At 41.2% G+C, this 16084-nt stretch overlaps 1 protein-coding gene and 1 long non-coding RNA gene across 3 annotated transcripts in view; one reads left to right on the top strand and one right to left on the bottom strand.

The window, feature by feature from the left end:
- Window positions 1-13272, bottom strand: part of USP32 (ubiquitin specific peptidase 32) — a 132291-nt gene extending 119019 nt beyond the window's left edge. For both annotated transcript variants that reach the window (XM_072136419.1, XM_072136418.1), the window contains exon 1: window positions 13137-13272. In XM_072136419.1, the coding sequence (XP_071992520.1) occupies window positions 13137-13194 (58 nt within the window). In that variant the 5' untranslated portion in view covers window positions 13195-13272. The remainder of the gene's footprint in view (window positions 1-13136) is intronic.
- Window positions 13273-13313: 41 nt separating this feature from the next.
- LOC140118465 (uncharacterized) lies at window positions 13314-14991 on the top strand. The gene is made up of 4 exons (XR_011853199.1): window positions 13314-13766; window positions 14330-14382; window positions 14498-14559; window positions 14835-14991. It is a non-coding gene; the product is annotated as an uncharacterized lncRNA (long non-coding RNA).
- Window positions 14992-16084: the final 1093 nt, after the last annotated feature.

Consider the following 16084-nt stretch of genomic DNA (forward strand, 5'->3'; position numbering starts at 1 on the left):
AGATAAGAGGATAAAACAACTAAGCAATCTGTGAGAGCAGATCTCATACATCTTAGGAAACATAAAAGATGTCCTATTAAACAATCCTTTATGAGCTGCTCAAGGTATAAGCTCTATCACATATATTTTCAGGTCATCAATAAATTGTTAGTACTCCACCCAATCATTGGGAAACCTAGGGCTCAGCAGTATTGCACAATGGTAGTGACTGGGGTGTAACAGGATCATTACACATCTAACTAGAATAAGTGGCTTAAAATGCAGGATTAAATCTCTGTCTCTGTGTAAAGTTTCTATGCATTTAATGGAAACCTACCACTTATTAATGGGGCTGGATAGATCCCAGCAGCGTGATTCTAAAGATATGTTTATTAGTAGCTCTGCTCCAGCATTTTACTTTATAAAGCTTAATTTTTTGAGGTGCAAGAGATCGAGAGGGACCCTGGCGCCCTTTTGCCCTGCCTTCCTGCTCCTTTACCCTCTTCCCCTGAGTGCCAGAAATATTGAGGCAGGGAAGATGTGCACACTGCTGCTGTGAGATTTCTGACAAACAACATAGGTGGAGAGCAGAGGGAGCAGGGAGGAGAAGGAGAAGGGCTCTGAGGTCAGCTTAATAGCCAGAGTCTGTAGAGCTCAGAGAGCCGCTTGTGACACCCCAAAAGCTCTTGTGCCTCATAAAAAAAGTTACTTTATTTTTAAATACCTGTGGATTACAAACCAATCACAATGCACTGGTTTGTCGTATTAAGTGGCAAAATTTATATTAGCCACTATATATAATTTTTATGCAACATCAGGCCATACACAATGGATCTGTACCAATAGGAAGCGACTGCCCATGGAAAAAAAAAATACATGAAATACATGTGGTTGGGTGTGGGTGCCCTTTGAGCTGCTTAGTCTGTTATGTAGAAAAATTATTTATAAACAGTATGCAAATACTTTTCATGGCATATCTCAAGTGTTGCCATCAGTGGTGAAGCACCACTCCATCAACTCTCTCACTTCCCATTGAGACTCTTCCGCACCGCCATTGAGAATAGTTAACCTGCCTACCTCAACTAACATTAGCCGCCCCAAAATCAAAATCTGCAAGCTAAGAAGCTTAAGCTCATTTCTGAAAACTAGTTGGTAGAAAGAAATATTACATTAAGTAGGATAGTGAATTAACCATCTGTGACTAAGAACAGAAACACAGACAAGTTTCTTAAATGTACTTGGAGAATGCGTTATTAGGTTATACCAATTCAATATTATTAACAAAAATACAGCATTTCACAGATATGATACCAACCTGTCTATCAGTCCTGGTGTTAACAATTTTCGTTGCCCTTAGACCCAACCCTGGATCTACTGAGTTTAGGGTAAGCAGACATGATTTCTGGCACCCGTTCTTCATAAATCTGTCTCTCCCTGTACTGCCCAGACAGAGTGGTGCACCTCTAACATGGGGAGTGCAACACATATCTTTCAGACTTTGTATGATAAATCTAGCGCACGGGCCGACTGAGCACCAAAACACCCCCTTATTTGAGTTACCTGCCTGGTAACAACAACTTTATCAACAACTTTACAAGATAGAAAATGCCCCCAAAAAGTATATGAACATTCATATATTGTCCAGATGCCCTCACCCTGCATAATATACAGGCAAATATATCAGTAGCTTCATGGTATTGCACAACATTATTCAGTATTACTACAAGCAGAGACTGCATTATCGACTCTACAAGCATCTCTGAGGTATGTAGAGGCAGTTTTCCCCCCTTGAAAATGAGATAAATCCCCATCTGATCTCTTTGTAGCTCCTTGCACTGACAGACTCTTTGTATCCCTTCACTGGTGTTGCTCACATCAAGCAGCAATTTCTGCTCCCTATCCAAATGGAATACAGGCAGTCCCCGGGTTACATACAAGATAGGGTCTGTAGGTTTATTCTTAAAGGGGTATTCTCGTCTGGGCATTCACTTTCAGTTTCATTAATCTGCCATATATAAACATTTCTTCAATTAAATGTTCCTGTGTGAAGATAATTTATCATAAATGTAGTCATATGGTCCCTTAGAAACAAGACTGTGTCCTTGGTTACGGCCACGTCTGCTGGAGAGATTGCACAAAGAAACAAAGAGTTTCTGAATATTAAATGTCTGGAAGTTATTGCATGTCCTACAGCCGTCCTGTGGTAATGATTGCTGAATCCTGGTGGTCAGGCAGAGCTCATTAGCGCATGTCTGGCCACCGCTGCCAGAGTGTGACGTGGTCGTATCCGGGGAAGCTATCTCGTTTCTAAGGGACTACATGACTACATTTATGAGAAATTATCTTCACACAGGAACATTTTTTTTTAATAACATCCAATTGAAGAAATGTTTGCATATGGCAAATGAATTTAATTAAATGTGAATGCCCAGATGAGAATACCCCTTTAAGTTGAATTTGTATACAAGTCTGAATTGTATATTTTATAATTGTAGCCCCAGCCAGAATTTTTTTGGTCTGCCAAAAGAGGATGCCAATACAGTAGAAAAAATTTGGGTCATCATTGTAGCTTCCTTCTAGGGTCCTGGGCTGCAAGAGGCCTTAAGTCCTGTCTGATGAACACTGCCTTTTGGTGATGGCAAGGGTGCCCATAGAGATGGCTCTGAGTGCCACCTCTGGCACCCGTGCCATAGGTTCGCCACCACTGTTATATAGAATCAGGATTAACAATAAAGCTTCATTACAGACACCTGTGATAACTGTTACAGCTGTTTATTGTAGCCTGGGACTAAAGTACAGTAAATTTCCAATATCCAGTGGTCCATTTTTAACTAGGGGTCGTCTGTAAGTCGGGTGTTCTTAAGTAGGGGACCGCCTGTACAGTCAAATGCGTCAGTCTCAAGAGTGGTATATAGTGATATTTATCTAATGAGTATGGCCAGTAGCCCAAAACTAGAGATACCATTAGTACAATTAAAGTACAACTGTAAAGTATAAAAACGTTTGCCCAACTCTGCACTAAGCAAAAGTAAGCAATTCTCTAATTTACTCTAATTAGCTATTAGCAGGGGTTTAGATGCTAGCAAAGGTTTTTGTTGTCCCCCTCTTTCCTTCTGGCTTCCTGGTAACCATGGGAATCCTTAAAAGATAGCTGGAGACAAGAGAAGGCCAGTAGAGGAGTGCAAGAAAACAGGACCTTGAGTGATGTCACAAGCATCCAATTACAAACATGCCTTCCTGATTCATGCAAAAAGCCTTTAGTGCCCTTAGCTGATGTCACAACCATGAAGTACTGTCCACTTCAGGAATAGCCAACTATGATTTTATAAGAAGGGATGATAGATATATCCCCACGAAGACAAATTTCTTAAATTTACTCAGGATAACAAAATAACACACATTCTCTAATTCACGTTATTACAAAAAATAAAGCATTTCACAGATATAAGTCCTGCCTGTCTATCGGTCCTGGTGTACACAATTCAGTTGCTCCTAGACACGACTAACTTCTGACTTAGGGATAGGGACGCCATCTTGGATTTCTGTATGACGGCTGTGCAGCTGAGATTTCTGTCTCTCTGCTCCCTGCACTGTAGCCCCAATACCCAGCAGTCCAGGACGTAGCACACGCACCAATGCACACTGATACACAGAATCAGTTCCTCCAGGCAGCAGCATGAGGAGAACTACAAGCTACAGACAGAGAAGTTATTATTTATCTGGGGAGGCACAGCAGATCTAGTTTGTTGCGAAATAGCAGATATGTAGGAGAGGTGAGAGTGTCATTGTGTGTAATAGGCATCTAATGGATCTCATCTCATATGTGTCTCATATCTCATTCTATGTGTCAGACACTAAATAAAAGTATATATAAACCTGTACCCTGGTAATCTAACCACAGAACTAGATGGATCATAAAGTGTCTGCTTAGAGAAATCCCTGCCCTGGAATTTTGCACTGACCAGTCTAGGGAGTGATAGTAAAGGGTTAAAAATTATCTTTAGTGTGTTAACATCACTAGGGGATTGAAATTTGACAATGGGAAAACCCCTTGAAACTAGAGTTGACTTTCAACTATTTAGCATATGTTCAGCTGCATTAAACCTTAGCCATGTGCAAGTTGCACTCCTGGTGTTGGTTTAGGGAAACTGACAAACAAAACCGAACAAACACTGGCATGTGAATAAGGGTTTAAGCAAAGTGCATATCTTTCTTTGCCCCACCACCAATGGCATATCCAATACTAGTTTCCAACTTGAGAAAGAGGCAGGAAGTTCAGACATCAAATTATACAGAGTAATTACCTTAGGTGACCAGTTGTGGCTTACCATTTTCTTTTTTCCCCATCGAGTTCTAAAATCTGTATTTTTACATGTATGTAGCTGGTTTATGGCTTGTTTTTATTATTATCCATTTGTGGTGCCTTCAATGTATTGATTGAATTTTATTTCTGGATTGCATAAAAAAAAAAAAAATACACACATTTTGGCACTTTATTGTTAAAGGGGTATTCCCATCTGGGCATTCATTTGCCATATGTAAACCTTTTGTTCAATTAGATGTTTTTATTAAAACATTCCCATGTGAAGATAATTTCTAATAAATATAGCCATGTTGTCCCTTAGAAACAAGATGGCTTCCTAGGAAACGACCACCCTGCACTCTGGCAGCAGTGGCCAGGCATGCACTATTGAGCCGTGCCTGACCTCCTGGATTCAGCAATCATTACCACAGGACGGCTGTGGGACATGCAGTAACTCACAGCCATTTCTTATACAAAAACTTTTAGTTTCTTTGTGCAATCACGCCAGCAAAAGGTGGTCGTATCCAAGAACACAGTCTTGTTTCTAAGGGACCATATCACTACATTTATGAGAAATTATCTTCACATAGGTACATTTTAATAACATCTAACGGAAGAAATGTATATTTTTCAAATTAAATTCAATTTGAATGCCCAGATAAGAATATGCCTTTCATTTTAAGTTGTTTACAATATGGCATAAATAATATGTAATTTTTATTCTGAGGGTCAGTACAATTTAGATAATACCTAATTTATGTATACACAGGCAGTCCCTGGGTTAAATACAAGATAGGTTTGTTCTTAAGTAGAATTTGTATGCAAGTCGGGATAGGTATATTTTGCCAGACAAAACAAAGGATTGTTTTACGTCCCTGTGGCAATTGGATTTTTATAATTTTGGGATGCCATGGGAAGAAAGATGTACAATAAACCTTTATTGTAGACACCTTTGATAACCCTTAAATTGATCATTGCAGCCTGGGACTAAAGTTCAGTAAATTACCAGCATCCAGAGAGGTTCACCAGAGGTCACAGTGATCAGAGAGATCAGACTGTAAATAGGGGTCGTCTGTAAGTCGGGTGTTCTTAAGTCTGGGACTACCCATTTAGGTTTTATTGTGCTAGTGTTTAACAGTGAAAACACTTTTCTTACAACTATTTTTTGCATCACCACCTTGTTAAAGTGGTAACTTTTTTATTTTTCCACAAAGTGAGCTAGATTATGGATTTTATTTTGTGTGGATGTGCTGTAATTTTCATAGGCCCCATTCGAGGGTATGTATAATATTTTATCACTTAATAACAAATCTTTGGAAACAATGTGACAAAAACACAGCATTTTTATGCAATTTGTTATGGAATTTTCTACAGCTCTCATTAAAGGGAACCTACCACCACAAATCTACCTATAAAAAGGTAGATCGGGTGGTAGGTGGATCAATGGGATGTGAGGATAGCCCTTTTAAGGGCTAATCCTCACGTCCCCGCACTTTTTTAGTAACTTTTATTAGCCTTGTATGCAAGACTTGTGCGCAGACGGCGGGATCGTCGGACGAGGGCGCGCAGCTACGAGGAGCTGCGCGCCGAAGATGGTGAGGAGGAGGGGAAAAGAGGCTACCGGAGCGTGGAGTAGCTGCGCCATGTAACCTCAGATGCGGCTACTCCAGGCCCCAGTAGCCGCATAACAAAATTTGCATACATGGCTAATAAAAGTTACTAAAAAAGTGCGGGGACGTGAGGATTAGCCCTTAAAAGGGCTATCCTCACGTCCCATTGATCCACCTACCACCCGATCTACCTTTATAGGTAGATTTGTGGTGGTAGGTTCCCTTTAAGCAAGATAAAAAAAGCATCATCTCTGCAAGTTCAATACTGCTGACAGTTTTTTTAACAAGCCCAATATTACAGTATACACTTGAGTATAAGCCCACCCAAGTAGAAGCCAAGGTACCTAATTTTAACCCCCTACGGGACCTATTTTGGCCTCTAGGACGCGGTTCCATTTTTCAAATCTGCCCTTTGTCACTAAGTGGTTATAGCTTTGGAACGCTATAAAATGGTGGTGGCGAACCTTTTAACGGCCGAGTGCCGAAACTGCAACCCAAAACCCCCCTTTAGTGCCAACCAAAAATTAAAGCAATAACTTATTGCTATGTTCTTCAATAACTTTAAATCATATTGGCCTCCTGAGGACAGCAACACAGTAGAAAGAAGGAAAATTTTCAGCAATTTAGCTTCTTTCCAGTGTCCCTCTGTATACAGAGAATCGTGGGGCCAGCAGAAGGTCCTCCAAAGATAATTCGACTCATTCTCCCTCTTCCTACAGTCCAAAGTAGTGAAGTATCAAAATATGACTTAAAGCAGCATCTTTTAAGTTGCTTGGAACTGCAGGAAGATTCTTTGAGACCTGACTGCTGCGCTGGGGTGATGGCCCGGGTGCCCACAGAAAGGGCTCTGAGTGCCGCCCTGTGGCACTAGTGCCATAGGTTCGCCACCACTGCTATAAGATATCCAGGAGATTTTGACAATGTTTTGTCGTGACATTGTATATAGCCCGCCAGCCTCCCCGCCCCCCCGTATATACATTTTTAGTTTTTCCTGTCCTGGCAGGTGTGACTTTTGGGTTATTTTGAGACTTTTTGTTGCACAAATCCAGATGAGCAAAAGCCATGTGAGGATGTGAGGGGGTTTATATATACAGGAGTGGACACTACTATAAATTTTGTATTTGAGACTGTGTCCTATATTTTAAGCGCTCTAGTCACACCCCAGGGAGATGACCACATATGACGCAGTGGTCACACGTGGCGTTAAGAGAAGAGAAGAGAAGATTTGCCAATTACATTGCTGTCAACATGGCATTTACAAAATGAAACTGATAACAAGATGTTAACACCCACATTAACATAAAGTTAATACATGCATGTGTTAACATATGTGTTAACATTGCGTAAATGCATGCGTTTTGGAAACGCAATGTTGACAGCAATGTAATAAGGCAAATCTGCTCTTCTCAAGTGTTGTGATGCATTTGAAAACGCATGAGTTAGTGCACGTGTTAACTCACCCTTAGAAGTAACCAATAAATTTCAATATACAGACAGACCTCTGTGTAAAAAAGGACTTCTTGGGGCATACATTATGTCTGAATGCATATTACTAAACACAATTCCTGTAAACAATATTGCAAGACAGATTACCTAGGTCCACCTAAAATATTGTAAAACCTGTAGAGAGACCCTGGAGAGAAGCTACAATTATGGTCTGAATTTGCCCTCCTTACAACTGTATTGGTGGCCTTGAGGGGCCAGTACGATTGAAAGATGTGGAAAAACAGGTAGCAATAAGTTACTACTTAAAATGCCATGTTGGTACTCTTCAGTAAATAAGTGGATTTTGGTTGTAGTGTTGTAGCAGTCTATAAAAGGTTCCCCAGCACTGCCATAAGCTTTCAACCCTTTATAATAACTAACCCTCCCCTCCGTACACAGAGGGTGGAATGTGGAATTTTGGTGATGCGTTTTTAAACACGTGTCAGGACATGTGTTTTACATGTAACCATCTAACCATTCGTTTTGCTGGTTTTAAAAGAAGCCTTCATATACCAACGCCAGATGAAAAGTAAAAAAAAACAAAGCAATGAAAACACAAAAAAAAAAAAAAAAAAAGGGTTTGTCCTTAAAGCCCAAACAATGTCCTTACAATGTTAGCATAAAGAAAAACAAGATAAAAAAAATTATCTATAATGTTTGTTATCATTTCATGAGCTTGGTATAATAAGTACTTTTTTGGTGTTGGAATCTGCAACTATTGAGGCCTTTGCAGAAGCAGCTAGTGAAAAGCTGCAGTAGAGAAGCTAATCCTAGAAACTAGCAAATTTATAGTATGTGTTCATGTTATTGTGGCTTCTTCCTGCCTACTAAATTATTTATTAAGAAACAGCTACTTTTGCTTTAACGCCAACATAGAGATTTGGTGAAATGCAGCCAAAGATTTTGTATCTTTTCATCATCAAAAGACAGATTCAAAAATAGAGTGTAAATGAAAAAAAAAACTTGCGATACACCCCATTTATTTAAAAGAAAAGAAATCAAATTACTTAAATTTCTTGAAAATCCATTTTATTCTGCGGTGCTTATCAAGTTTGAGTACCACAGTTATTCAAGTTTATGGAATCTTGCACCAACAACTTGGCTTCTGGATCATGTAATCAATGTAAGTCATGAAAAACAATAAACTACAGTGGAAAATATATCAAAATTCAGCCAGTTAAACTTTGACTCTTTTTGCTGCCTAATTTTCACAAATTATAGGGATATTCTGTACAATTACATACAGTTATAAATGGTAAATATATATGTGATTAAATTTAATATTTTCATAAAGTGGCTTCAATAGTGCTACAATTCCCAGTCAGAGCTTGTGCCCATCGATACATTGAAGCTTCAGTTTTTTTCTTTATTAATTTGAGCTTAAAAGACCATAAACCACCAGGATCAAGGATTTTAAACGAAGTATACTGACATGCTTGTGTTTACCCCTTTTGGCAGGATCTGCGCTTCTCTTAGCTTCTTATTCCCTGGTTTTACAAAAAAAAGAAAAGGCTTTAAAAATGAGGCTGTGCTCAGTGATCTCCGGTAGCTCCATAGAGATGAATGGAACAGAACAGTCATGCACAGAGTCTGCTCCATTAATCTCTGGGAGCGACAAATGGTCCAAGGGAGGTACCTGGGTCCCCATCAGACCACTCGTTCTCATTATCTGTGAGGGTCTCCTCACCGAGACCTCCAGCGATCAGAAGGTTCTGTGGATAAGGCCTAACTTGGTTTGTGGGAAACCCCTTTAATAGAGCTTGGAGCCCCTCAGGCTCATTTGCATGATCTTTATTTAAAAAAAAAAAAAAAAAAAAAAAAAAAAAAGAGTGGATCATGCCAGATTGCCTTTAAATGTACAGCTATGTACATGGAAAAATGAAAACGTTATACATTTTTAAAGATGAGTGAAAACTTAAAACAGGCCTCAGCGGGAAGGGGTTAAGCTCAGCTATGTTTATATGCAAGAGGCATTTCACTTATGTAAATAATTATCTTTATTTATATGGAGACATCATATTTCATAGACCTTTACAAATCAATACTTGACCCAACCAGGACATTTTCACCCAATTATTTTATCATGTAATACACCACTGGCCAATGCTTAGGCCTGCAGAGACAAAAGTTATCATTTTTCAGGAAAAGGTACATAACATAGGGGCATATAAGATATACACACAGTTGCCAGAGGATAAACTGCTATGATGTATAGTACCAGCACAGAGGATGAGTTTTTACTAAATCTCCTTCACATGCAACAAAAAAAAGTGCTTTGAGTGTTGGGTCACATTAACAGAAATCCATTAGTGTACTTGCTTTGTGTGTCCACAACTTTAAAGTGAAGTTTAGGCTGTGGTCACAAACTGCACTTGCAATGTGTTTGTAAACGCAATACAGCCAGAACGGGGTGGGGCTTGTACAGCTCACTTCTGCGTTTCAGACAAAACGCATGTGATCGGTAACTCGCAACATCTGTTTAGCATGTAAACAATGCGAAACATGTGTTGCATGCGTTTCCTCTGAAACGCAGATACATAGGCTCAGGCCCCTCCCCGTTCCATTTGCATTAGGTTTCCAAATGCATTGCAGGAAGAATGTGTGTCTGCGCCCTCAGTGAAGATATCCTCACTCAGAAAACAATACTTTGGCAAATAAACCCCCCCCCAACCTCATCCTTTTTATAACCAGGACAATAGTATCAACTAAATGAGCTAATCGGATTGTAGTGAACAATTCCTTTACATTTTCTTTAAAAAAAAAAAAATATTAATAATAATAATAGAAAGTTTGTAACACAAACTTTTCTTATCTGAACGTCGTGCAAATACAACATAAAGGAATGCTAATGTTTAAGCAACCTTTGATAACATGAACCCATTGTCCTTTGAGCATCGTGCAGCTAAGCCAAGTCACTAAGAAAGCATTTATCAAGAATGATAAGTATTTGGTCATTACTAATAGGGGTTCTCCGACTTAAAAGCTTTCCTGACCTGTCAATTTCAGCACTGGGGTAGCCCAATTTCTTCTTCTGCCACCCAATTCTTGGCTGTTCACACGCATTTTGGTTGCATTTTGAGACACAATCCAAGGCTCAAACAGTGAGCACATGCTAAGGTAACTCTGCGTTTCCATCACGTATACTAAGCGCAATGAAAAGACAATGTTGCCTCAACATATAGAAGGGCAAACCTTTGGATTGTACAGACAGTCCCCTACTTAAGAACACCCGACTTACAAACAAACCCTAGTTACAAACGGAGCTCTGGATGTTGGTAATTTACTGTACTTTAGTCCCAGGCTACAATAATCAGCTGTAACAGTTATCAAAGGTGTCTGTAATGAAGCTTTATTTTTAATCCTGGTTCTTATTACACTACAACGTTTTTAAAATCCAATTGTCACAGAGACCAAAAAAAAAAAAATTTGTCTGGAGCTACAATTCTAAAATACACAAATCCGACTTACATACAAATTCAACTTAAGAACAAAACTAGAGAACCTATCTTGTACATAACCCGGGGACTACCTTTATCTCAAAAGGAAATTAAAACACACCGTGTGTGAACGTGGCCTTGTGTGCAGGTTAGCTACAGCAGATAACCTTCATCTGTGGCCTTAGCAGCCATGACAAGATTAACACAGGGTTGAGTTAATCCAGTATGTTCACCCTGCCGCTCCACCCATTATTGGAGAATTCTCTGGATTGTGGGGTCCCAATCATTGAATTCTAATGCGGCGTTTTGCTTTTAGACGGGCTTAATCAAAATGCATTTTCACATAAACTCAATAAGTATTTTTTTGCTGTTTAAAAAACGCAGCAAAAAACCACAGAATTGAAAGTGGATTCCTGAACATGACCACGTGTTATATCGTGCCACGAAAAACAACACACCGCGGGCCTCAAGTCAAGGGGGTTGAGGACTGCTCATGCACTGATGACAATACAACAGGGCTCCCCGAACTGCAAACTCAGGCTGTAATTCTTCACACACCACATATTTGATGAAGAATTGCCATTGCAGAATGTTAACTGAATTATTCAGCAAGATAGGCCAAGTTCATATCATATCCCTATGGTAAACGATTATTCTCTGCAGTTCAAAAAAACTGTATTTTGGTGCAGCCCCTTTGTTGACCAAGTACCCAGAGCACATGGCCTGCTTAAAGATGCCATACACAGTGCCAGTAAAAGGCCAGTATCAGGAAGAACAGGATTTCAACCAGTCCCTTTTTGGGAGGAACACAAGATAAAAGCCTTTATTTACATACTGCACAAAACCAGTTAGAGATGTTCAGTAAGTTAACAACAGAAGCAATGATAAAAACACTCCCAAGATAATGCCATGAAGGAAATTAGGAAGGATTGATTTAGCCTCTCCACTGATTACAATCTCATTTATCTCTTTATTGAAATGTTTAGGTTGAAGTAACCAAAGACTTTAAAATGTGATACATGATATCAGTAAACTGGATAAAAAGCAACAATACAATACGTAAAATATAATTGTCTTATAAAAATATAATACCAATTAGGAACACCTTATAAAAAGAAACTTGACTGATGTCACATAAATGACCTATCCCTATGGACAGACCATGAATCTGTTGTGCCTGGAAAACCCCTTTAAAAAGGTGAGATATGTTCACAAGTGGTAAATTTGCTGCAGTCATGTCTGTGTCTGTCCTATTAATTAGAATGGGGTTAGCAGAAATTACCCTAGGATGTATGGAACTGACTTTCTGCTGTGTGTGAACACTGGGAGACTAGTTTATCTTATCAGGAATTGTAGTTATTTGCAATATAAAGGCTATTGTTCCCTGTTATCAGTTTTTTCAGCCTGGGGAGAGGCTGACCACAGACTCCTTGAGTGCACTATCACTACTGTATCATACATACTCCATTTCAAGGAGTTCTAGAAACATCTACATATGGATTGATCTTAGTGGCTCTATAACTTGCACTTCGAGGAGACTGTGTACAAGGTGACATACTGCCTCTATAATGTACCTGGCATTAGACAGCAGCCTGGATCCATGCCCAGATCCCTGCATATCCCAATACATTACTGCTGCACATGCCTTGTGACAACTTCTACCCAGAGTAAGAAATGTCACCCACTGCTCCTCCAGCATCCAGACTGCTGACAGGAAGTGCCAGGGTTACCCATAGCAACCAATCAATTGAATTCATTTCTAGTAAGTTTAAAAAAAAAACAAATAAATCATCACCGGACAGGTCAGTGCAGGCAACATTGACTTATTTTGGCCAATTCCCAGGGTATAAATGTACCTTAGTCCAGTGATCATGAGATAAATTAGTGATTATCATGTCAGGGATTATTCTGGATTCCCAATAATTCTCTCACCAGCTTGAAAAGTATGATAACAGAATAATGAAGCTGATAATTGCATAGGGGATCTGTTCATAAAGACTTCACCTACAGTGTGGATGGCAAAGTTTTACCTGTGAAGTGGTATACATGGTAACCCCCTAACATCTGGCATGTAGGTGCATGCTGATGGAGAGATCCCATAGAGGAGAGGCCAGCCTGGTGCACTGCTAGCTGACAGTCATCAAGAAATCAATGGCCGGGGGAAGGCATTCCACTGCAGGCACACACTGCTCCCATGCCCGGGGATGCAGCTGTAGTCACCACCATCTGACCTTCCATTCCCCGCCTGCACCCTACTCTGCTCGCCCGCACTTCCTGATCATTGCCCGTCACTTGCCACACAGCAGCCAGCCTGCTCCTTACCTCTTTTGACGGCTTCATCATATGTGAGGAACCCAATCCGGGACTCTTTGGCCCCCATGATGACTCCGCTGTCAAAAATAATCAGCACTGCCCTCTCACTCCATGGCCGATAGGCTGGCTGTCCTCCCCAGGCTCCGGAGCCCAGCTACTCCAGTGCAGCAACGGTGTCCGGAGCTCCAGGAACCATCACCTGCTTTCCACACACAGCAACCCCGGCAGCCCCGCCCTCTATCGCTCTAGCCGTCGCTTCCTCTAACGGAAGCCACGCCCACTCACGGAGAAGATCACATGCAGCCCCCACTGCATCGCTGGGCCCCGCCCATGTGTCAGGTTGTCGGCCGCCTTCCTTGTTATGGCGCCTGCTTTCGCTTGCTAAGACGAGGTTGAAATATGTCTGGCGGAACGTCAGCTGCGTACTTCAACCTCTCATGATAACAGCGCCAGCAAAACACTGACGTAGAATAAGGAGACGCTCACGTGATTACTAGACGCCCGATGCCAGAGACGGACATGTTGGTTGAGGGCACGCTGGCTGACTGGATGCCAGTGTTTACGGCGTCCTAGCTGTGTCAAACTTAGAAGCTGCAGTCCTAGAAGGGATTTCTGAACTTTAAAATAATAACAAATCAGGTGCTTCTTCTTCTGTCTTATTACTCTAACAAGTGCTCGAAAACCAATGGAATGCCACTAGAAGAGTTTTTAGAAATCCCCAGCTGTATGTGTACCTCACAGAAAAATCATTGAAAAATCTCCAATGGGGAATGGGCGCATGGCACCCTACTGGAGCAGTACAGTACCGTCCTGCTCTGTACACGGGAAAGAGATAGGACATGTCTTATCTTTGCCCGTATTAATGCACTGTGCGCCACACATCCCTATAGAGAGGGGCGGGATGAGCAGCGTTCACCTCCTCTTCCTCTCCCTGCACGCTACTGTGTGCCGGGCGTGCTAGCGTAGGGCGGGCAACGGCAGTGTGAATCTAGCCTTAAGCTGTACGTAATCAGTTTTGGGGAACGCACTAGATGATGTAAGGGTTTCAGTTATCCGTTTTATTTTAATGGAAACCTGTCACTAATTTTACCTCATCAAAGGAAATCTACCAGTAATATAAAGTAAAATTAAACTACAGATACTCACATATCATCTTTTTCACCTCCTTCCTGGTGCTGATATTCTTAATCTTGACCTGGCAGGTTTGCTTGAAAAAAGGATGTGCAACGTCACCTCCCTTTGCAACATACGAAAAGTAGGTATCTATTGCGCAGGTGATATGTATTTGCGCGGGAGGTGTGAATAATTAATAGCCTGGGGCGCCGTGACAGCGTGCCCCCAATCTGCTTTTTATAATTTTTTTTTTCCAGCTATCCCGGTGTGTCGCGATTAAAGAAGACCAGCGCCTGGATCGTGATGAAGAGAACGATGGGTGAGTACCTGTAGGTTAATTTTACTTTCCTCTCGTCCTTCAGGCAGCACTGATGGGTAAAGCGTTGGGGGTCCTAACTAGGACAGAAGAACACACTAACAATGTTCATCAGCAATAAATCATCTGCCCTATAAGTGTCCTAAGGGTGCTGTCACATGGTGCGTTCTTGGTCAGTTCTTGGTGCCTTTCAAAGCGCACTGAAAATGCATGCGTGCGTTTTTGCATGTTTACCATGCGTGTGGCTGGTTTTAATCTGTGTTTTTTAATTTGTGGAGGTGGGCTATGGTGCATGTCCAGAAGGGTAGTAGCAGATGTCTTACAAGTGCAATCCTGGTGACGTTACATGGTAGCGGAAGTCCAATCGTTTGTGGGAGTTTCTGGATAAACTTCACTCCTGCTGCATATCCCATTAGAAGCCTATAACGGCTGCCTTCTTAGGTATGGCTTATATGCATTTCCCGTTTTAAGGCTGTACTGCTGGTGTATGCTCTCTGCACCTGCTAGGCAGCTGAGCCAGTCTAAACTTTTACCTTCCTGAGTGCCTTTGTTTCCTCATTTGGCATGTTCTAACACTTGTTTGTGTTACAGATGCGAAGCCCTGGTAAAAGGAAGAGACAGTCTTATCATAGAGACTGTACTAGTTGTGAGAAACCTTTACCTGAGAATTGCCCTAATGTTTGTGCTCCTTGTGCTGTTTCTGCTCAGGCTCTAGGAGAAGCAGTCTTTTTTCAGTGGATGAAGAAAAAGATGTCTGCTGTATTCAATGAGATACAAAGTACAAAGAAAAAAAAGTCCAAAAGATGTCATAAAAGTAGAAAACATTGTAGGCAATCATCTTCTATAAATACATTTTCTAGCAGCTACTCATAGGACCAGATAACTTCTGCGAATAGCCCTGACTCTAAATTGCTCAAATCTGTTAAAAGTGTAATGGAGACAAATAAATCTCATAATGACTCAGTTAACCAAGATGCACTTTTTTATTTTCTCAGGAAAAAAGCCAAAGTATTGCCTAGTCATTGTCAGGGTCGGTGGTGGTGGACCCACTGAACCGCTGCAAGTGGATTCTAAGTAGCACACAGTATTCACCAGAGCCTGGGTTGGATTTGCTGCGGGATGCCACACAGGTGCAAGGCAAGCAAGATAGACAGCAGTGAATCAAAGTCAGGAATGGAAGCAGAGGTCACAACGGATAATCACAAGAGTCTCAAAATAAGCTTTCTATTAGGCATCAATGCACAAAGATCCGTCAGGGGTCAAAAGGAAGAGGCAGGCTATATAGGCGGACAGCGGGTGAATAGCGCCAATTACAGGCACGCTGGCCCTTTAAATTTCACTGAGCCGGCACGTGTGCGCACTAGCCGTCGCTGGCATGTGGATGGGTGAGTATCCCAGCGACTGCCGAGATGAGATATGCGGGGGTCCACAGATGTGTCTGCAACTCTAAACATGGATCGCAGGAGCACCCGTGACAGACCTGAAAGACGTTTGGGAGAATCTTTTCCACAGGTGGCCAGGACCTCCA

The sequence above is a fragment of the Engystomops pustulosus genome, chromosome 2, assembly GCF_040894005.1.
Source record: "Engystomops pustulosus chromosome 2, aEngPut4.maternal, whole genome shotgun sequence".
NCBI classification, from domain to species: Eukaryota; Metazoa; Chordata; class Amphibia; order Anura; family Leptodactylidae; genus Engystomops; species Engystomops pustulosus.